At 43.6% G+C, this 22,192-nt stretch overlaps 1 protein-coding gene and 1 pseudogene across 2 annotated transcripts in view; one reads left to right on the forward strand and one right to left on the reverse strand.

Moving 5' to 3' along the window:
* The first annotated feature begins 1,737 nt into the window (after nucleotides 1–1,737).
* LOC106579179 (testicular acid phosphatase homolog) lies at nucleotides 1,738–16,781 on the forward strand. The gene is made up of 12 exons (XM_014158837.2): nucleotides 1,738–2,135; nucleotides 2,464–2,608; nucleotides 3,193–3,288; nucleotides 3,602–3,688; nucleotides 4,571–4,726; nucleotides 8,420–8,518; nucleotides 12,747–12,845; nucleotides 14,500–14,632; nucleotides 14,924–15,006; nucleotides 15,229–15,335; nucleotides 15,831–16,009; nucleotides 16,259–16,781. Exons 2-12 carry the CDS (start codon nucleotides 2,519–2,521, stop codon nucleotides 16,366–16,368), a joined length of 1,239 nt encoding a protein of 412 aa, XP_014014312.1. The 5' UTR covers nucleotides 1,738–2,135; nucleotides 2,464–2,518; the 3' UTR covers nucleotides 16,369–16,781.
* A 1,326-nt stretch (nucleotides 16,782–18,107) lies between these two features.
* Nucleotides 18,108–22,192, reverse strand: part of LOC106579178 (myosin-binding protein C, fast-type-like) — a 56,619-nt pseudogene continuing 52,534 nt past the window's right edge. The window contains exons 27-31 of the transcript XR_006760751.1: nucleotides 21,919–22,058; nucleotides 21,145–21,304; nucleotides 20,841–20,977; nucleotides 18,871–19,057; nucleotides 18,108–18,222 (exon numbers count right to left, since the gene is read on the reverse strand). The product of XR_006760751.1 is annotated as a myosin-binding protein C, fast-type-like (transcript). The remainder of the gene's footprint in view (nucleotides 18,223–18,870; nucleotides 19,058–20,840; nucleotides 20,978–21,144; nucleotides 21,305–21,918; nucleotides 22,059–22,192) is intronic.

The raw sequence follows: 22,192 nt of genomic DNA on the forward strand, positions 1-22,192 counted from the left end.
GCCGGGCTACAGTGACCATCCAGCCAGGACGGAGTGTGCCAGCCCTGAGCTCCAGACCTCCGGTGCGCCTCCACGGCCCAGTGTGCCCTGTGCCTGCTCTGCGCACCCAGTCTCCTGTGCGTCTCCCCAGTCTGGTGAGACCAGTTCCAGCTCCCCGTAGGAAGCCTCCAGCAATGATCAACGGACCGAAGCCTCCAGCGATAATCCATGGCTTGAAGCCTCCAGTGATGATCCATGGCACGGAACCTACGGCGACGCTCCTCAGCCTGGAGCCTCCAGCGACGCCCCTCAGTCCGGGGCCTCCAGCTACGCTCCTCAGCCCGGAGCCTCCAGCTACGCTCCTCAGCCCGGACCCTCCAGCGACGCTCCTCAGCCCGGAGCCTCCAGCAACGCTCCTCAGCCCGGAGCCTCCAGCTATGCTCCTCAGCCCGGAGCCTCCAGGGACGCTCCTAGGCCCGAAGCCTCCAGCGACGCTCCTCAGCCCGGAACCTCCAGCGACGCTCCTCAGCCCGGAGCCGCCAGCGATGCCCCTCAGCCCGGGGCCTCCAGCGACGCCTCTCAGCCCAGGGCCTCCAGCGGTGGTCTGCAACCCATAGCCTTAAGCGGTGGTCTGCAACCCAGAGCCTTCAGCCGTGGTCTGCAACCCAGAGCCTTCAGCGGTGGTCTGCAGCTCAGAGCCTTCAGCGGTGGTCTGCCACCCAGAGCCTTCAGCGGTGGTCTGCAACCCAGAGCCTCCTTCGGTAACGGTCCGCAGCCCGGATCCTCCAGCGGTGGTCTGCAGCGCAGAACGGGGCCTACGCCCGGAACCAGAGCCACCTCCGTAGCTAGAGGATTGGCGGAAGGGCTAGGGTGTAGCAGGAACCGTCGTAGACGGTGGCCACCCTCCCTTCCCTCCCTTTAGGTTTGGGGTTGTTTTTGTGGGGTTTTTGTTCGGGGGAGGTGGGGGGGGGTACTGTCACGTCCTGACCAGTGAAAAGGGTCATTTGCCATAGTAGTATGGTCAGGGCGTAGCAGGGGGGTTTGTTTTGTGTGTTTTGGGGGTTTTGGTTCTAGGGGATTTTGGTTCTAGTTTTCTATTTCAATGTTTCATATTCCATGTTTGGCCGAGTATGGTTTCCAATCCGAAGCAGGTGTTTTTCGTTGTCTCTGATTGGAAGCCATACTTAGGCAGCCTGTTTTTCTTTGGGTTTTGTGGGTGGTTGTTTTCCGTATAGTCTGTGAACCTTACGGAACTGTTTGCTATCGTTTGTTTTTTCTTTGTTTAAGTGTTCTCTTAAAATAAGTAAGAATGAGCACTCTACACGCTGCGCCTTGGTCTCATCAATACGACGCTTGTGACAACAATCTTACAAAAAAGGGTTCCAAGAGGGTTCTTTGGCTGTCCCCACATTCTAAGAATGTACAGGGTTACAAAATAATGAACTGATGAATAACTGAGCACTAAAAGTCAGCTCACTTGTTCCAATCATGATGGGTCATAAATTATAAGCCTATAGTACATCATATTACCCTATTTTACTGACCCATAAGGCGAATTTGATACTAACAGAACCCTACAAGTTTGCTAAGTCAGGGAAAACACTGCAGGCCCTGTAATTTTGGGGCAAAATCCATGGTGGATGACATGGCACGATATAATGAGTGTTTGTGCGTGTGTGTGTGTGTGTGTGTGTGTGTGTGTGTGTGTGTGTGTGTGTGTGTGTGTGTGTGTGTGTGTGTGTGTGTGTGTGTGTGTGTGTGTGTGTGTGTGTGTGTGTGTGTGTGGTGGGTGGGGTGGACAGATATGTCTACAGATCAAATGCGAAACTGAAGAGAACTGCCAGGGTATATTGGTCCATTGGTACGTCAAGGGAGAGAGAGTGCGATTGTCAGATACAGTGATTTGGATTTTGAGCGGCCAGTGCGAACTGGGAGCAGGCATCACAAGGGAGAGAGGAAGAGAAGAGGAAGAGGGGGTCAGCTAGGTGGGTTATGAAAGCAGTGCATCCTGTAGTGAAACATGCACTAAATGTCAATTCATATCTGTGTATAGCTTCACGGATGAGATTTACTGCAGTGGGCCTTTTTCTCATAGATTTCTTAAAATACAAACCAGCTGTAAGGAACTACTCTGAGTCTGTTACATACAAACTAAGGTACGTGAAAATTTGCAGTAATTATGTTTTATAATTAATCAAATTTGTTACATGACAGGTCATCATTTACATTTAATGACATAAGGGTTCAGAAGAAATTAACTAACTATTATTAAACAAACAAACTATTATTAGTTAATTAACAACTATTAAACTTGTGGAATTAGAATCACCATTGCATTTCTATAAAATAATGACCTTATTAATGAACTTGCCAAATAGTGTGTTTCTGCTAAAAGTTTCCAAGTAATATTGAGTGAGCAAATAGACTGAATTTGGCAGAACATTTTCATTGTCTTTATCGATATTCGATATGACCTTTTTTCAGTTAACCTCTAAAAGGCGACACCGCTGTAACAGAAGTGAAAGAAACTACAGAAGAGATGGTGGAGTGCCTGAAAACTTTGGGATACCTTTTACTTCTCTCTTGTGTCTCATCGACTGAATCCCGCATTCTGAAATTTGTTGTAGCCGTAAGTCTTTTCAGTTCTGCTTTACTCTTCTGGGATTTGTTTTAAAATGTTTCATGAAATCCTGATAGATTCAACACTTGGTTTATGCTTGAAGGGAAAATATGTAAATAAGATGATCAATAATCATATTGTATTTTATGTCTGATGTAGGAGCCATTAAACCAATCACTCAAGCTTAATTTAACCCAATTTTAGCCCCGTTTATACCTGGTTCTAACATGTGTCCTTTGTCCCAATCTTGTCCACATTCTGATTGTGCCCACATTTTAAGACAGGTGTAGGTGATTAAAATATGTATTATTTGCTGATTGTGATCCGATCTTCCTGACCACCTCTGGAGGGACTAGGATATCTGGTCACAATGGGGACACAGTAATCAGATAAGAGACACATTTTAATACCACGTGTAGATGCGACGACTAATATGTGGGCACAATCGGAAACTGGATAAGATTAGGACATAGGACACGTTAGCACCAGGTATAAAATATACTTCTGCATATCACATAAGAATATAAGACACATGACTTGTGTAAGGTACTGTAGCTCTATACATATAACATAAAACATATGACTGGCGTAAGGTATTTCGTCATGGCGATCGATCCCCCATTGAGTCGTTTCCCACGGACCCTCACGGTGAGGAAGTGTGGGCACAAGGCTTCGGGCAGCTAACTGAGGTACAGAAATTTGAGTATGCAATGACAATTATATTTCCAAAAACATATCCCTTTGCCTATATTTTCACTCTGAATGTGCCTGTAACTTCTTCTACAACTATAAGCTTAAGCAAGCACACACATTTTCTTTAGAAAAAGTTGAAGGAGTCTGTCATGAAATGTTAGATAATCCTGTACCGTAGCAAAAACAAGCAATATTATCACACTTCACAGTAATATCTCCTAAATCTTCTCCGTAGAAGTTCTTACTTGACCTAGACTGTTGTGTGAGGTATAAGCTTTCTCTCGTCTTTTTTTGTCTCACTTGGCTCAGTTGGGGATGAGACAGCAGTTTGACTTTGGCAGGTTTCTAAAGAGACGCTATGGACACTTCCTCAGTGAAGACTACAACAGCAAAGAGGTGCGTTACTGGAGCCCAAACATGTACATATTACACAGGAGAGAAATTGCATTGTTTACCATATGTGCTGTTTGTGCATTTGAGTCTTGGCAAATCTATTTCGGGCTATACGTCTGGGTTCTTTGGAGCATATGACCACACAATATCCATGTGTGGTACTTAGTGCCTGTAATGTCTGTTATGGTGTAGGCTAATGAGAATGACTCATGTTGATGACATCATCACCCCGGCCTCATAACATGATGTAACATGTGGGCTAATCTCGCCTGATCTCGTCACTGTGCATTAGACTGCATGCATGTTGTTTGGCTCTGTTTGCCCCGAGGCAGTTCGCATCGTACTGGCATTACAACAACGATCTGATTTCCCTCTTCCAGTCGCTCTCTTTCTCTTCCTGTCATTTTCTCCCTTTTTCTCTTTACTCCATTCTATCTCTTTATCTTTTTCTCTCTCGTCCCCGTCTCTCTCTCCCTTTTTCCCTCCCTCCGTCCATAAAGTAGCAATTACCACCAAAATAACAACTTTCCTAATTCGCTGTCGCTAACGATTTGTTGTCACACTCAAGTTTCAGCTCGTGCTGTACCTTTCCTGTCCCCTGTCATGTCACATCCGAATTCAAGCAAGCTTTATCGGCATCACAGGAAAAGCCAATGTTGTCAAAATGATTTACAGTGTGCAATCACTTCACATAGGATGACAGAAAAGGGAAAAGCACATTTTAAGTAGAACATATTAATTGTTAATACAGTAAAGCTTTGTTCCATTATGCACACTGGCAAACCACTTACTGTACAGTGGAGTAGTTTTTGGGACATGCATTCTCTAAGTGGTATGCTGGTATAGACATAGGAACCTAAGCTTTACTTCTTCCCCTCCACACAGGTGTACGTGCGGAGCACAGACTATGACCGCACTCTAATGAGTGCCCAGGCTAACCTGGCTGGGCTGTTCCCCCCAAACAGACGCCCCCCTCCCCTCACGCCCCAGTTACCATGGCGGCCCATTCCAGTGCACACTGTCACCAGAGCACAGGATAAGGTAGGCGGGCGCAGGGCTCTAAACTTGCGACCAAATATTGTCCTGTGCGACTAGGAGTTTTATTTTGGGAGCACTGAGCGACTATGAAAACATCTGTAACGATAAGGCTTCACTGTACCATTTGTTTCTCTGAGCGCTAGAGAAACAAGCGAGTGCAGATTCATTCGCGTCATGGTTTCACCATGAATGACTACAGCGAAAACGGCGTGCTTCTAACCCAACCAGGTCAAAAGATCTGCTCAATATTATCGGCGCAACATTTTCATCTTCCAATGGCAGATCCATCGCAAGCTGGCAGCTCCCTCTAGATGGAAGAACCATAACAGAGCAAAAAAGACAGGTCGAGGAATGGTAACGTATGGCGGATGGTTGGAAATGGCGGCGAGTAGTGCGGACGAAGTGGAGGAAATTGAGACAAGGTTGGAGAAGCAACAGCTGTGCTGGAATGCGATCAATATGGGTGACCGTTCTGATGATATGGAGTGGGAGGATGAGGGTCAAGGATCTGAATGGTCTGTAGAGGAAAGACATAGGAAGAAGAGAGATCATGATACTGAAAGCAGCGGAGCGTCTAGTCTGCAAAGCATAAAGAGGGCCAAGTAGGAAGCAAGAGTAATAATGTGTTGGAGTGGAAAGTTGTGATGGTGTTTGATGAGACCACAGGGCCTCATTTACACCCTATCCGATTAACCAATGCCGTAGAGATAGGTGAAGTCAAACCAGCCTGGTTCATTGGAAATGGTAGAGTGATAATATTTTGTGGTAGCCAGGCTCAGCAAGGCAAGATTCTGTAATGGAAAGCTTAATGGGAAGAAGATTAAAAGCCATGTCCCTGATGCTTATGCTAGGTCGAGGGGAGTCATCACTGGGGTCCCAATATCTATGTCCATAGATTATATTAAAGAAAATGTGAAGGGAGGCAGAGTGATTGAGGCCAAAAGGTAGATCAGTAGGAAAGAGGGTCAAAGAAATGAAAGCTTATCAGTGATGCTGAGGTTTGAGAAGGTTTTGCCTGGAAAAGTACAGATAGGATTCCTTAGTTTCAATGTCGGAGAATTTGTCTCATCCCCAATGCAGTGTTTTAAATTCCAAAGAATGGGACATGTAGTTGTTCAGTGTAAAGGAAAGAAAATATGTGCCAAGTGTTACGTTCGTTGTATGAAGGAGCGGACCAAAGTGCAGCGTGTGTGTCGTTCCACATCTTTATTTATCTGTGAAACTATGCAAGACATACAATAAACTAATAAACAAAAACAACAAACCGTGACGAAGAGTTGCAACATACACTAACTCAAAATAATCTCCCACAAACACTAGTGGGAAAACAACAACTTAAATATGATCCCCAATTAGAGACAACGATGACCAGCTGCCTCTAACTGGGAATCATTCAAAAATCCCAACATAGAAAAAAGAAACTAGAACCAACATAGAAATAAATAAACTAGACAAAACCCCCCAGTCACGCCCTGACCTACTCTACCATAGAAAAATACAAGCTCTCTATGGTCAGGACGTGACAGTACCCCCCCCGGGCCGCAAAACCTGAAACCAAAAGGGAGGGTTAGGGGGGGTGTCTAATGTTGGTGGTGGCTTTGGTGCAGGATGAAGAACCTTCTCATCCAGCGGGTCCTCCCGCATTGGAGGCGGTTCTGGTGTGGGACGAAGAACCCTCTCATCCTGTGAACCCGCCAGCATAGGAGGTGCCTCTGGTGCAGGACGAAGAACCCTCTCATCCTGCGAACCCGCCAGCATCGGCGGAGGCTCTGGACCGCAGACCGTCGCTGGAGACTCTGGACCGCAGACCGTTGCTGGAGACTCTGGACCGCAGACCGTCATTGGAGACTCTGGACTATGGATCATCACAGGAGGCTCTGGGCTGAGGAACGTCTCAGGAGGCTCCAGGCTGTGGACCGTCTCAGGAGGCTCCGGGCTGTAGGCCATCTCAGGAGGTTCCGGACTGTAGGCCGTCTCACGAGGTTCCGAACTGTAGGCCGTCTCGGAGGTTCTGGACTGTGAACTGACGCTGGAAGCTCTGGACTGGGAACGGTCGCCGGAAGCTCTGGACTGGGAACTGTCGCCGGAAGCTCTGGACTGGGAACTGTCGCTGGAAGCTCTGGAACAGGAAGGCGCACTGGAGGCCTGATGCGTGGGGCTGGCACAGGTGGTGCCAGACTGGTAACACGCACCTCAGGGCGAGTGCAGAGAGCAGGCACAGGACACACTGGACTTTGCAGGTGCACTGGAGGCCTAGTGTGTGGAGCTGGGACAGGTGGCACCAGACTGGTGACACGCACTTCAGGGTGAGTGCGAGGAGCAGACACAGAACGCACTGGACTGAGGACACGCTCGATTGCGGCTGCAATCACACACTACTAACAGAGATACTTTTGAGGAGATTGGAAACTCCATTGAAATCATATTAATGCGATTGTGTACATTGCCATGCGTCGTCAATGAGCCGCGAGGTGCATTCTGGGCTATTCTACGGCAAGAAAATATCTTCTTCAAGGAGTGAATGGGGGTCAATTGGGCGCTAGTTTAAAAACCCAACATTAGCATGAATTCCGTGAACAAGAAGTACAACATTACAAGTCTTTTCCGAGATGTAACATCGTATAGCTTTGGAATCATGACATTATGTACTTTCGAGAAAAATAGTCAGGTTTCTTGACTCATACCCTGACTTTGAGAAGGGATTGCGTGACAATTATTTTAGCAACCACGTGAAGCAGCATGACAACGTGAACGCGATTGTTTGACAATCTACTGGGTGGGGCATTATACGGTCCTCCATTTATTTCCCAATGGGATTCCTAGCTCCTCCTTTCACTAATAGCGCTGCTCTTAATCGCAAACCTGACATTTTTAAAGAGAAAGTGTATAATTTTCAATGTAATGCATCGCAATATGAAAATAGTGCTTTTACACAATGTAGAAACAAAATATTCCACCATTTTCTTTGTAATTTTAATGACAGGTATTTATATCAACATTTTAGCTTTTATAATAAACAAATGTATTTACTGTGTTACATATTTTTAGGGCACAAAAGTATCTAGAATTAATATAGGCCACATACAGTATATCTCAATCAATTAAAAAATATATATTTTCTGGTGCTCCTAAATTTCATGTGGTGTTCCTAACTTTTTAAAGTTGGGAGCACCAGTGCTATCAATGAATTTGTTTCATTTAGAGCCCTGGGCTGGCGGCTGGCTGGCATAGACAAACATGCCCACTCACTCACACATCATCCATTAAATCAACTGTATGAATCTATCCAGTAGACCTGGGTTCAAAATAGTGTTTGTTTTCTTTCAAAAACTTTAGCTGTGCTTGATTGAGCTTGCCTGGTTACATTGAAACCAATGAAATAGTCCCAGAAGTGTAAACCCATCCCATCTGAAGTATTTGAAAAAAAAGAAAGACTAGTTTGAATTAAGATATATTGGTTTTGTTGGAGCCTGATGTGGAACTCAATATCACTATGCCCATTTGAGATGTGAGCATGGACCTTCATGTCCATTTCCCTTACCAATAGGCCATTTGGCAGTGAGATGGCGTTAAAAACAAAAGAAAGGGCCACTAATAAAGCAAAGCTGGAAACCGAGTTTACATGGGTTTTAGGAGAAGAGGAAGAGGAATTTGACAGAGGAATAAAAGTTGTTGTTTTGTCTTGGATTTCACAAGCTGTTGAAGTCCCCAAGCAAACACTGCCCCAGGTTTAGAGAGCTGATGGGGGAGACGTTTGACAGCCAACACTACCGGAGAGTTCTCAAGTCTCACCAGGTAAGTCTCAGAAGAGTTGTCAAGGTAACACATCAAATCATAAAGCCTATGACGCTTCTTACATCTTAATTGGACCAGTTTTGTCACAGGAGTAAAATAATCCTGCTGCAGGAGGATTTTATTTTTGTATTTTTTCACAGATAATTTATGACGGAAATTAGTTTTGATAGGCTACAGTAGGCTATTGGCTGCATTTTCGGATACACTATGTTGTAGTAGAGACCACTATATATTTGTGTTATTCAAGCAATAAGGCCCGAGGGGGTGTGGTATACAGCCTGTTCTTATGCACGACGCAACGCAGAGTGCCTGGATACAGACCTTAGACGTGGTATATTGGCCATATACCACAAACCCCTAAGTTTCCTTATTGCTATTATAAACTGGTTACCAACGTAATTAGAGCAGTAAAAATACATGTTTTGTCATACGCGTGGTATACGGTCTGATATACCACGTCTGTCAGCCAATCAGCATTCGTTTATAATAAGCTATATACGATGACAGTTGTTGATGTGTATGGCTGCATTTCAGATACATTGTTGTACATTTTAACGCGGCAGTAGTAGGACCTACAGCAGTAGGACATTTATTCTGTCTGGTGATTTAGTGTTTGAGCGAGCAAGAGAGAAAGAGAACTACAGGTTTTCAGAGAATGTACAGTCGTGGCCCAAAGTTTTGAGAATGACACAAATATTAATTTTCACAAAGTCTGCTGCCTCAGTTTGTATGATGGCAATTTGCATATACTCCAGAATGTTATGAAGAGTGATCAGATGAATTGCAATTAATTGCAAAGTCCCTCTTTGCCATGTAAATTAACTGAATCCCCAAAAAACATTTCCACTGCATTTCAGCCCTGCCACAAAAGGACCAGCTGACATCATGTCAGTGATTCTCTCGTTAACACAGGTGTGAGTGTTGACGAGGACAAGGCTGGAGATCACTCTGTCATGCTGATTGAGTTCGAATAACAGACTGGAAACTTCAAAAGGAGGGTGGTGCTTGGAATCCTTGTTCTTCCTCTGTCAACCATGGTTACCTGCAAGGAAACACGTGCCGTCATCATTGCTTTGCACAAAAAGGGCTTCACAGGCAAGGATATTGCTGCCAGTAAGATTGCACCTAAATCAACCATTTATTGGATAATCAAGAACTTCAAGGAGAGCGGTTCAATTGTTGTGAAGAAGGCTTCAGGGCGCTTGATTCAGCTACGGGATTGGTGCACCACCAGTACAGAACTTTCTCAGGAATGGTAGCAGGCAGGTGTGAGTGCATCTGCACGCACAGTGAGGCAAAGACTTTTGGAGGATGGCCTGGTGTCAAGAAGGGCAGCAAAGAAGCCACTTCTCTCCAGGAAAAACATCAGGGACAGACTGATATTCTGCAAAAGGTACATGGATTGGACTGCTAAGGACTGGGGTAAAGTCATTTTCCCTTTCCGATTGTTTGTGGCATCCGGAAAAAAGCTTGTCCTCAGAAGACAAGGTGAGCGCTACCATCAGTCCTGTGTCATGCTAACAGTAAAGCATCCTGAGACCATTCATGTGTGGGGTTGCTTCTCAGCCAAAGGAGTGGGCTCACTCACAATTTTGCCTAAGAACACAGCCATGAATAAAGAATGGTACCAACACATCCTCCGAGAGCAGCTTCTCCCAACCATCCAGGAACAGGTTTGTGACGAACAATGCCTTTTCCAGCATGATGGAGCACCTTGCCATAAGGCAAAAGTGATAACTAAGTGGCTCGGGGAACAAAACATCGATATTTTGGGTCCATGGCAAGGAAACTCCCCAGACCTTAATCCCATTGAGAACTTGTGGTCAATCCTCAAGAGGCGGGTGGACAAACAAAAACCCACAAATTCTGACAAACTCCAAGCATTGATTATGCAAGAATGGGCTGCCATCAGTCAGGATGTGGCCCAGAAGTTAATTGACAGCATGCCAGGGCGGATTGCAGAGGTCTTGACAAAGAAGGGTCAACACTGCAAATATTGATTCTTTGCATCAACTTCATGTAATTGTCAATAAAAGCCTTTGACACTTATGAAACTTGTAATTATACTTCAGTATTCCATAGTAACATCTGACAAAAATATCTAGAGACACTGAAGCAGCAAACTTAGTGGAAATTAATATTTGTGTCATTCTCAAAACCTTTGGCCACGACTGTATGTAAATAATGAGGAAAATTGTCAGTGGCAACAGAGTGATCAATATATATATATATATATATATATATATATTTTTTAAATCTTTATTTAACAAGGCAAGTCAGTTAAGACCAAATTATTATTTTACAATGACGGCCTACCCCGGCAAAAGCCGGACGACGCTGGGCCAGTTGTGCGCCGCCCTATGGGACTCCCAATCACGGCCGGATGTGATACAGCCTGGATTCAAACCAGGGACTGCTGCGCCACTCGGGAGTTTTAAAAATGAAGATACTACACCTGTAGTAGACATGACATAACATGTTCAGACCTGTGTCAAATGCATAGTAGTATGTCAAATACTTTCAAATACTCTGCACTTGATTGAGTTTGTCCAAATAGAATAGCTCCAAAGGGAAAAACTCCAAGGTTATCGAACACACCTCAATCGCTTTCACTAGTTTTTTTTATGTTGTTATTGTTAATGTTTCTTTTTGTTGTTCTGTCTAGTCATTTCAAGTCCTATCCTGTCATAGATGGGCCTTGAGCAATATGTCGCAGCAATGAAACCCTTTTCCTCACAACCCTGTCCCTATTCATCTTGTCTTGTGAATTCATTTTGACTCACTTGCTACATGTGTTTGTTATTCAAAGACTGAATTATTGTTTCATTCCAGTAGGTTATTAGTTGTCACAAAGGCCTTGTTAGTTATTTCGGTGTGACATCAGGTCCTCAGTGATTTCTTCGCTCACAGTTTTCTCCTTCATCTTCCAAAAAGCTGCTTGGTGCAATTTCTCTCACATTCTCAGAGCTGTTAATTAATGACAGGATTGAATTATATTGAGAATTAAAATGAAAAGGCTTTAATTAACTGAATCCCATCCTGATTCCTATTATGGAGATGTCTGGCTTTTGATGGAGGCGTCCTTGGTACTCTTTACTACCCTCTGGTGAGAAGAGGGAGTATCTGAAAATTTTTGTCACCCTGCGTTCATCCTAATAGTCACAAGTGGCTTCCTCTTGTCTCATTTTATGTTTATCTGAAAAGCAGGTGAAAGGTTAATGGGCATAAAGACATAATATGTAGAAATCGCTCCCCATTAGCTGGTTGCTAAAATTCTATCATGTTCGCCTAATTTCAGTTGATGTGACAAAACAAGTGTAGAGAATCATTAAACAATCTAAACTGCTGTGAAATATATTTTCTAAAATAAAAAATATCGTATTTTCAGATGATTCAAGCTGGTGTACAAAACGAAAAGTAAAAAGATGCAAAACCGAAACTTAAAGATACGTTATAAAGGTTTTGTATAATTTCAGCCAGTAGTTGAAAAGTAGCGCTCATGAGCCAAAATGTATGATGTGTTATGAATTCCAATTCATACAATATGTAAGTCCAAAAGATCCCGTTCAATCTCTTTAAGGATGGGAAGCATAGAAATAGCTCACATATTGCCTTCAATGAGAATGACAGATCTACAACTCACATTTCTATCTGAATTTGGTTGGGTCACCCACAAAGCTACATACTGGACCTAGAATGATGACCTATCACTACGTACTGACAGTAATCAAGACTTGTATTCATGTATTTTGCATCAGTGTAGATGAAGGGAAGGACACAAGGAGAGGATGTCGCTTTAGACTATTAAGAACCTTCCCTCTCTCAACTAAGCACTGGGTATAAAAAAAACCTTGGTACAGTGCCCTTATTTGACTAGACTTACGGTTTTAATAATCAACTGTTTATGGAAGCAAAAAACGAATGTGTGACGGGAAGGCAGGGTAGTCTAGTGGTTAGAGCGTTGGGCCAGTAACTGAAACGTCGCAAGTTTGAATCCCCGAGCTGACAAGGTACAAATCTGTCGTTCTGCCCCTGAACAAGGCAGTTAACCCACTGTTCCTATGCCGTCATTGAAAATAATAATTTTTTCTTAACTCACTTGCATAGTTAAATAAAGGTAAAATAAATATGTGACCAAGTGATTTCTTTTAGGAATCCATCAGGCGCAATAATAAAATTGACTGACTGGAATTTAAAAAAATCGTTTAAGATGAACATCTTCCCACAGCGATTTATACAGGAGCTCTCCAACCACACTGGGTACCCTGTGTCTAGGCTGCTGGGCAGGAATTCCATCTGGAGGGTCTACGACACTCTCTCCTGTCAGGTACTGGACTATTGTATGTAGCTCTCTGCATACACACTCTGACTCTGAAATAAATACTATGCCACATGTAGGGTTTCCCCTCTAGGGTTAGTTGCAGGTCCCCTTCGAAGGGATCTACGTCCCAAATGGCACCCTCTTCCCTTTATAGGCCACTTACTTTGTGAAGGGCCTGTAGGGCTCTGGTCAAAAGCAGTGCACTGTAGGGAATAGTGTGCCATTTGGGATGCATGCATAGACTTGCTTGAAACCCAATAAACTCACGTTTCCTTCATGTTGTCCGTGCCACTGTGTAACTTTCAGTCATTGCACTAATGGTAGTTAGCATTGGCTTACGAAACTACCTCTAACTTCCTACTGTTCAGTCGTGTGGTCAGGTGCCACAAAAAGGAAAATTGCCATTGGTTCAGAACAGGGCAGCACGGCTGGCCTTTGGATGTACACAGAGCTATATTAATAATATGCATGTCAATCTCTCCTGGCTCAAAGTGGAGGAGAGATTGACTTCATCACTACTTGTATTTATGAGAGGTATTGACATGTTGAATGCACCAAGCTGTCTGTTTGAACTACTGGCACACAGCTCAGACATCCATGCATACACCACAAGACATGCCACCAGAGGTTTCTTCACAGTCCCCAAATCCAGAACAGACTATGGAAGGTGCACAGTACTAAACTCTATTTCACACCAAGTAATTCATGCAAGCATTTAAAATCGATTTAAAAAACAGATTAAAAAACACTTTATGGAACAGCGGGGACTGTGAAGCAACACAAACATAGGCACAGACACATGCATACACACACACACACACATGATAGCATACGCACTATGCACACACGTACACATGGATTTTGTACTGTATATATGTGGTAGTGGTGGAGTAGGGGCCTGAGGGCACACAGTCTGTGAATGTATTGTAATGTTTTTAAAATTGTATAAACTGCCTTAATTTTACTAGACCCTAGGAAGAGTAGCTGCTGCCTTGGGGATCCATAATAAATACAAAAATACAAATACAAATACTGCACAGAGACGTAAAAATTGCATCCATGAGTTCATCTGACTCTGCATCCTGCCTCACTCATTATATAGGCAGGACGCTTCCCCTCCCTTCCCCTGCCTACCTCTCTTGCAAGTTGCCCTGTGTCAAATAGTTTGGCTTCTATTGGTTTCAATTGACAACTTTGATGCCAGAAAGCCTGGATGTTACTCTTTGGGCTTTTGTGCCCCGCCTGGGAACAAACAGTATAGGGGAAACACTGCCAAGTGATCATCTCGGCAGTTGGGCTTGATGAATCACTCAATAGCTCATTGAAATGAATAATATGGTCATATTTACAGTAATACACATTCGCACCAGTGAAAAGTGTACATCCATCATCTGTTATTTTCAGAGATGGATATAAATAGAAAGACTTATACAAACCGTGAAATACAGGTTGCCTCGCAAAATGGGACCCTATTCCCAATATTGTGTACTAATTTTGACAAGAGTCCTATGTGCCCTAGTGCACTTTAAAGGGAATAGGGTGCCATTTGGGATGCACCCACAATAATTACACGGGTACAGGCTTGGTCATGACTCATGTGTTGGAGAAGATTGCGCTTCAAACAGAACGATGCTAACGGTTGTCTTTGTACCCTGGTTAGAGGAATCACAACCTGACCACCCCTGGCTGGGCCACACAGGAAGTCCTCAACACTCTACAGGAAATATCCTCCTTTGAGGTCATGTTCAGCGTCGTCACTCACAAGAGAAAGGAAAAGGCTAGGCTCTCAGGAGGTGAGAGGGTAGAGTTCAGAAGGTGTCAGAGGTCATGTGGGTTGTAGAAGAGTTGAAGTAATGTTGCTTTGATGTTGTGGGTTGAGAGTTGAAACTAAGTTGAAGTGACGTTGAGTTAATGTTGTGACTGTGGACTGAGAGGTTGCTCATGCTGAGTGGATGAAATATCCCTTGGATTGTGAGTTGGTCTGAATGTTATGTTAATGAGTTGGATTATGCCAACAGTTTGTTTGTTTGTGTGTATGTCACTATGATTGTTTTTATAATGTTGATGGTTTGTTTATTGTTTAGGGGTTCTGTTGAATGCCATCCTGAGGAATTTCTCCAAGGCAATGGAGCAAGGGAGCACGCTCAAGTTCATCATGTATTCAGCAGTTAGTGAACACCGCTGGCACACACATACACACCCACATGCATACATGTACACTCACACTTCATATTATGCAATCTGACATCTAGCATGTCTCCGTATTCATATTTACACATTCACAAGCACATCCACACGTGACCAAACACAATGTTAATGCTATGTGATTATGCAATTTATGCGACACAATTCATTCTGTCTTCTAACGTGCACATCTCTCTCTCTCTAGCATGACTCCACCCTCATCACTCTCCAGGCTGCCCTAGACATTTACAATGGTCTTCTTCCTCCTTATGCTGCCTGTCAGCTCTTTGAGTTCTACCAAGAGGATGATGGGTAATGTAGTTTTAGTTGTGATACCTCCAGAAATGATCATATGTACAAGGCTAATGTTTTAGCGCAATAAACTGTACAAGTTATTTGGTTTAAAGCTGCAATATGTAACTTTTTGGGTGACCTGAAAAAATTCACATAGTCATTCACATTAAAAGCAAGTCCAAGAAGCGCTATATCTGTTCTATGTGCGCTATTTTTATGCTTCCCGTGCTTAAGTTTCATATTTGCATCTCTTAATTTCAGTTTTGTACACCAGCTTCAAACAGCTGAAAATACAATATTTTTGCTTATTGAAAAGATATTGCACAGTGGTTTAGAAGGTACAATGATTTGTTTTACACTATACATTGCTTGTTTTGTCACGTAAACATTTGGTGAACTATTAGAATTTTAGCAACCAGGAAATGGCTGAGCGATTTCTGCACATTGCACCTTTAAATGACAACTGAATGGTATGCGAGATGTGAAATTAGTATTCTGTGTGAACTATTCCAGGTCCTATTCTCTTGACTTGTATTACCGTAATGACTCATCCCGTGATCCCTACCCGACCCCTGTGCCTGGCTGTGAGACAACGCCGTGCCCTCTGACCTCATTCACTGACCTGGTTAAAGATGTCATCTCTACGGACTGGGACGCCGAGTGTGGGCTCAAACCATCATGGTCCAGCACAGGTAAGAAAGGTAGTCCATATTGTCCTAATGGCTCAAAGGTTTTGCTTTGTTACTTTTGCTTATAGGAGCTCATTTTTCTGTCATTCTATACACCAGAATGTCCATAAATATTGCCACAGATACTGTAAGTATAAGTAAACATAACGCTTAACTCGGAAACTGCCACTGCTCATTGAAACCGGACTCTAAGACTGAAATCTTTTAAATCGGATTACTTATCTTCATTGCATCTCTCCTGACTTTTGCAAGGTGTCATTGCGGCGCTTGCAGTGGCAGTAGCTATCCTGACAATGTCGCTGTTGGCCAGCATAGCTGTGTTGATCCACCAGAGGAGAAACCTGTACTCCAGGGAGGGGTAGTAAGGCTCTCCAGGCTTGAAAAAGTCTTCCTAAAACAACATGGAGGCGTTTGGAGAGGACAGGGCAATACATCAATACTTATAGGCCTACTATCTCTGAGATTAAAATGGAAATAATCCATACAATGACCTTGTGAATTTTGTTCTCTTGTGATATATTGTACTGTTTTTTATTGTATTGTATTGAGTTCCTATTGGATTTTGTTCTATTTAGCAGAATGTCAAGTCATCTTAGGTCTTTGTTGAGTGATTTGGCTTTTATAATATTTAGAAAATGATTGAATTAGTTGTCTCCTTGACTCTTTCCACATTTTGTTGCCTGAATTTAAAATGGATTACATTAAGATTTAGTTGTCACACACAATACCCCATAATGTCAATGTGGAATTATGTTTTTCAATTTTTTTACGAATTAATTAAAAATGAAAAGCTGAAACGTCTTGAGTCAATAAGTCGTCAATTACCTCGACACCGGTGCCCCCGCACATTGACTCTGTACCGGCACCCGCTGTATATAGCCTCGCTATTGTTATTTTACTGCTGCTCTTTAATGATTTGTTACTTTTATCTCTTACTATTTTTTGTTGGTATTTTCTTAAAACTGCATTGTTGGTTAAGGGCCTGTAAGGAAGCATTTCACTGTAAGGTCTGCACCGGTTGCATTCGGTGCATGTGACAAATAAAATTTGATTTGATTTATTCAACCCCTTTGTTATGGCAAGCCTAAATAAGTTCAGGAGTAAAAATGTGCTTAAAGTTACATAATAAGTCGCATGGACTCTTGAGTATGTTGAAGTTATTAATTATGCTTTGGGTGGTGTTCCCAGTCACTACAAATATACAGACATCCTTCCTTACTCAGTTGCCAGAGAGGAAAGAAAGTGCTCAAGAATTTCACCATGAGGCCAATAGAAACTTTAAAACAGTTACAGAGCTTAATGGCTGTGATAGGAGAAAACTGAGGATGGATCAACAACATTGTTGTAACTCTACAATACTAACCTAATTGACAGTGAAAAGAAGGAAGCCTGTACAGAATACAAGTATTCCAACACATGCATCCTGTTTGCAACAAGGCACTAAATAAACACTGCAAAAAATGAGGCAAAGCAATTAACTTTTTGTCCTGAATACAAAGTATTATGTTTGGGGCAAATCCAATACCACACATTACTGACTACATTTCTCCATATTTTCAAACATAGTGGTGGCTGCATCATGTTATGGGTATGCTTGTAATCATTAAAGACTGGGGAGTTTTTCAGGATAAAAAAATAAACAGAATGGAGGTAAGCACAGACAAAATCCTAGAGGAAAACCTGGTTCAGTCTGCTTTCCACCAGACACTGGGCGATGAATTCATCTTTCAGCAGGACAATAACCTAAAACTCAAGGCTACATCTACAGTGGAGTTGCTTATCAAGGAGACAGTTAATGTTCCTGAGTGGCCGAGTTACAGCTTTGACTTAAATCTACATGAAAATCTATGGAAAGACCTGAAAATTGTTGTCTAGCAATGATCAACAACCAATTTGATAGTGTTTGAAGAATTTTGAAAAGTATAATGGGCAAATGTTGCACAATCCAGGTGTGGAAAGCTTTTAGAGACTTCCCCAGATGTGCAATGTAGTTAAACAAGCGTGCTGAATATTCTGATTCTATGTATTTTATATCTACTACTCTGATTCCACAAAAATATAAAATATGCTCAAGAGGAAATAAAGACAGCCAAAACACCCAAAACTTCAAGTATTTTTTATTTCAATGCATGCTTCAAAACCTACTGAAACATTGTGAATGTTTTGTGAACATTCTGTAGCTCATTTCTCGTCTCCATCTTCCTTGTCCTTGAGAGCTATGAGAAGATGAGAAAATGACAGTGGTTGCAAAGGAACATTCAGGTGCTGTTCATACTGCATGGTGAATATACTTGAATTAAAAACGAAGACATTTAATCAATCCATCAATCATATAAAAAAAGTTGTATTTTTGAACCCATGGTGTTATTTCCATTACAATGACTATCATTTTACGATTGTGGAAAGATATTGAATATATCTTTCCCCTCTCCCTGTTTCGCTCTCCCAATCCTTTCCTCCATACCCCTCCTCTCAATCCCTCCCTCTCTACATACTTTGTATCTCCAGCTTGCACTCCACTTTCTCTCTCTCTCCTTTCATCCATCCTTTTCTCTATCCTTCCCTCCTTCCCCCGGCACCTCTCTCCGTACCTCATATCCCCATCTGGCACTCCCTCTCTCTCATCCCTTTCTCCCGCCCTACGCCCACCACCCCTCTCCTTCCCTCCGCCCTCCCTCGCTCCACACTTCCTATCTTTAGCTTGCACTGCACCTTATCTCTCTCCAATCCCTCCCCCTCCCAAACCCTCTCTCTATACCTCACATCGCCATCTTTTTTTCCTCCCTCAATCCGTTTCCCCATCCCTGTACTCCACCCCCACTCTCCCTCCACCTCCCTTCCCCCCTGTCCCTCTCCATCCATACCTCGTACGAGTAGGGTGCACTCCACGACGTCCTCCCCCAAAGAGTTGATAGCCTTGCAGGTGAACTTGCCCCCGTCATACTGACTGGGCTTGCGGATGTTCAGGGTCAAAACCCCCTGGTTGTTCTGCATCAGGAACCTAGGGTTCTCGTCCAGGGGAATCTTATTCCTCAACCACCTGATCTTAGGCTAAGTGGGAGCCAAAGAGAGACTTGTGTCAGTGGCTTCATGACAAGTATGCGACCTTAATGGCCTTCAATGTAATAAAAATCAAGGGGAAGGACTTAACAAAAATATGGTAACACTTTATAAAATCTGTCATGAGTAAGCCATTTGAAATGCTTGTAAATGTCTAGAAATGCGTAGGTATAGACAGTGCATTCACAAACTATTGAGACCCCTTCCCTTTTTCCACATTTTGTTACGTTATAGCCTTATTCGAAAATGGATTGAAAAAAATGTGTTCCTCATCAATCTACATACCATATCCCATAATGACAAAGCGAACACAGGTTTTTAGATTTTTTTTGTTGCAAAAACAGAAATATCTTAGCGCTCCAAGACAGGATTGTTTCGATGTACAGATTTGGGGAAGGGTATGAAAAAATGTCTGCAGCATTGAAGGTCCCTAAGAACACAGTGGCCTCCATCACTCTTAAATGGAAGAAGTTTGGAACCACCAAGACTCTTCCTGGAGCTGCCCGCCCGGCCAAACTGAGCAATCGGGGAGAAGGGCCTTGGTCAGGGAGGTGACCAAGAACCAGATGGTCACTCTGACAGAGCTCCAGAGTTCCTCTGTGGAGATGGGAGAACCTTCCAGAATGACAAGCATTTCTGCAGCACTCCACAAATCAGGCCTTTATGGTAGAGTGGCTAGACGGAAGCCATTCCTCAGTAAAAGGCACATGACAGCCCACTTGGAGTTTGCCAAAAGGCACCTAAAGGATTCTCAGACCATGAGAAACAAGACTCTCTGGTCTGATGAAACCAAGATTGAACTTTTTGGCCTGAATGCCAAGCATCACGTCTGGAGGAAACCTGGCACCATCCCTATGCTGAGCATGGTGGTAGCAGCATCATGCTGTGGGGATGTTTTTCAGCGGCAGGGAGAGTATGAACAGAGAGGGAAATATGAACAGAGAGATTCTTGATGAAAACCTGCTCCAGAGCACTCAGGGCCTCAGACTGGGGTGAAGGTTCACCTTCCAAAAGGACAACGACCCAAAGCACACAGCCAAGACAACGCAGGAGTGGCTTTAGGACAAGTCTCTGAATTTCCTAGAGTGGCCCAGCCAGAGCCTGGACTTGAACCTGATCGAACATCTCTGGAGAGACCTGAAAATAGCTGTGAAGCAACGCTCCCCATCCAACCTAACAGAGCTTGAGAGGATCTGGAGAGAAGAATGGGAGAAACTCCCCAAATACAGGTGTTCCAAGCTTGTAGCTTCATACCAAAGAAGACTCGAGGCTGTAATCGCTGCCAAAGGTTCTTCAACAAAGTAATGAGTAAAGGGTCTTAATATATTTGTAAATGTGATATTTCTGTTTTTATTTTTATTACATTTGCAAAAAATTCCATTGTCATTATGGGATGTTGTGTGTAGATTGATGAGATTAATGAGATTTTAAACCCATTTTAGAAAAAGGCCGTAACGTAACAAAAGAGGTCTGAATACTTTCCGAATGCACTATAAATCCCTCTATGAATATTCAGAAATGTGCATGTATGAATTTACCATACAGCATATTAAATGATATTTCTGGTTGGTTAACATTGTTTTTTATTGAATTCACTCTAATGTGCATTCATGACGATGAAAGAATACTGAATATGTATACACATCCTTTCAGGTCAGTGGCCATGAAGATGATCACAAGGTAATTGGAGACATTTAGGACAGAGCCACAATTTCTCCCCCCCCCCCTGCACCTACAGTTAGAGTATTGGGACTGCTTGTCCCAAAAGACATACCTTGGGGAAGCCCCTGACAGCACAGCTGATGGCGGTACTGTAGCCTGCCACCACAGACCTGTCAAGCAGGGGCTGTATGAACTTGGGGGCGCTTTGCATATCCTTCTCCTTGAATGGAGGTGGGTTGTACTCCAATCCTGAAGGAAAGGAAAGGGAGGTTATTATACAGTGAATTAATACTGTAATGGATGCCTCTGTTAAAATACTGTAGGCATTGAAGATTCTATAGGCCTTGTTGACATAAGGTATGTAAGTATGTACAGCACACACACACGCGCACGCGCGTACACACAGACATACCCACCTATCTTAGGTATGATGGCTGTGTCCTTGCTGAGGCAGAAATCCTCACTCTTTCCAACGAGGTTCTCGCTGAAGACACGGAACATGTACTCATTTCCCATGATCAGGTCTGAGGCTGTGCAGTTTGTCCTCCTGTTGTGCTCGTAGATAGTGAACCATTCCTAGAGAGAGAAAGATAGAGAGAGAGAGGGGTGGGGGAGAAAGAGAGGAGAGAGAGAGGTGGGGGTGGGGGAGAAAGAGAGCGAGAGGGAGAAAGAGAGAGAGAGAGAGGGGGGTGGGGGAGAAAGAGAGAGAGAGAGGGGGTGGGGGAGAAAGAGAGAGAGAGAGAGGGGGTGGGGGGAGAAAGAGAGAGAGAGAGGGGTGGGGGGAGAAAGAGAGAGAGAGAGGGGTGGGGGAGAAAGAGAGAGAGAGGGGTGGGGGGAGAAAGAGAGAGAGAGAGAGAGAGAGAGAGAGAGGGGTGGGGGAGAAAGAGAGAGAGAGAGAGAGAGAGAGAGAGAGAGAGGTGGGGGGGGTGGGGAGAAAGAGAGAGAGAGAGAGAGAGAGAGAGAGAGTAATGAGGAGAGTGGTTGGTTGTAGTGATCTGGTGTTTCGAGTTACTTTAAGAATTCCACGGTGTCCATTACCAAATCATTTGATTTGGTTCTAGTTGCTTTTTAATTCCCATTCCCCATGCCACAAATTCACAATCCTATACAGTAGCCCATAGCTTTGCTTTGCATACTGGGGGATGGAGTATTTGATCCCTTTGTCCCTACTGTATATGCCCTCCTCTCACATTTGTCTTCTTGTCCGCCTTCTGTATTGTGTAACCGGTGATCTCGCAGTTGCCGTCGTCCTTCGGTGGCTTCCACTCCAGCGCAGCGTTGAAGCCCCAAACGTCTGTGACCTTCACTACCTCGGGAGGCCCAGGTGCCTCTGATTGGACAAAAATGTATATGGTCATTTTTTAAACGATTGGGATGAGAAAATGGCACGATATTTACTACAGTAAGACAATACAGCGGCCTAGAGCCAGTATACTGTCTACTTCGTAGATTCGAACCCGCGAC

This window comes from Salmo salar, chromosome ssa19 (assembly GCF_905237065.1).
Source record: "Salmo salar chromosome ssa19, Ssal_v3.1, whole genome shotgun sequence".
Lineage (NCBI taxonomy): Eukaryota > Metazoa > Chordata > Actinopteri > Salmoniformes > Salmonidae > Salmo > Salmo salar.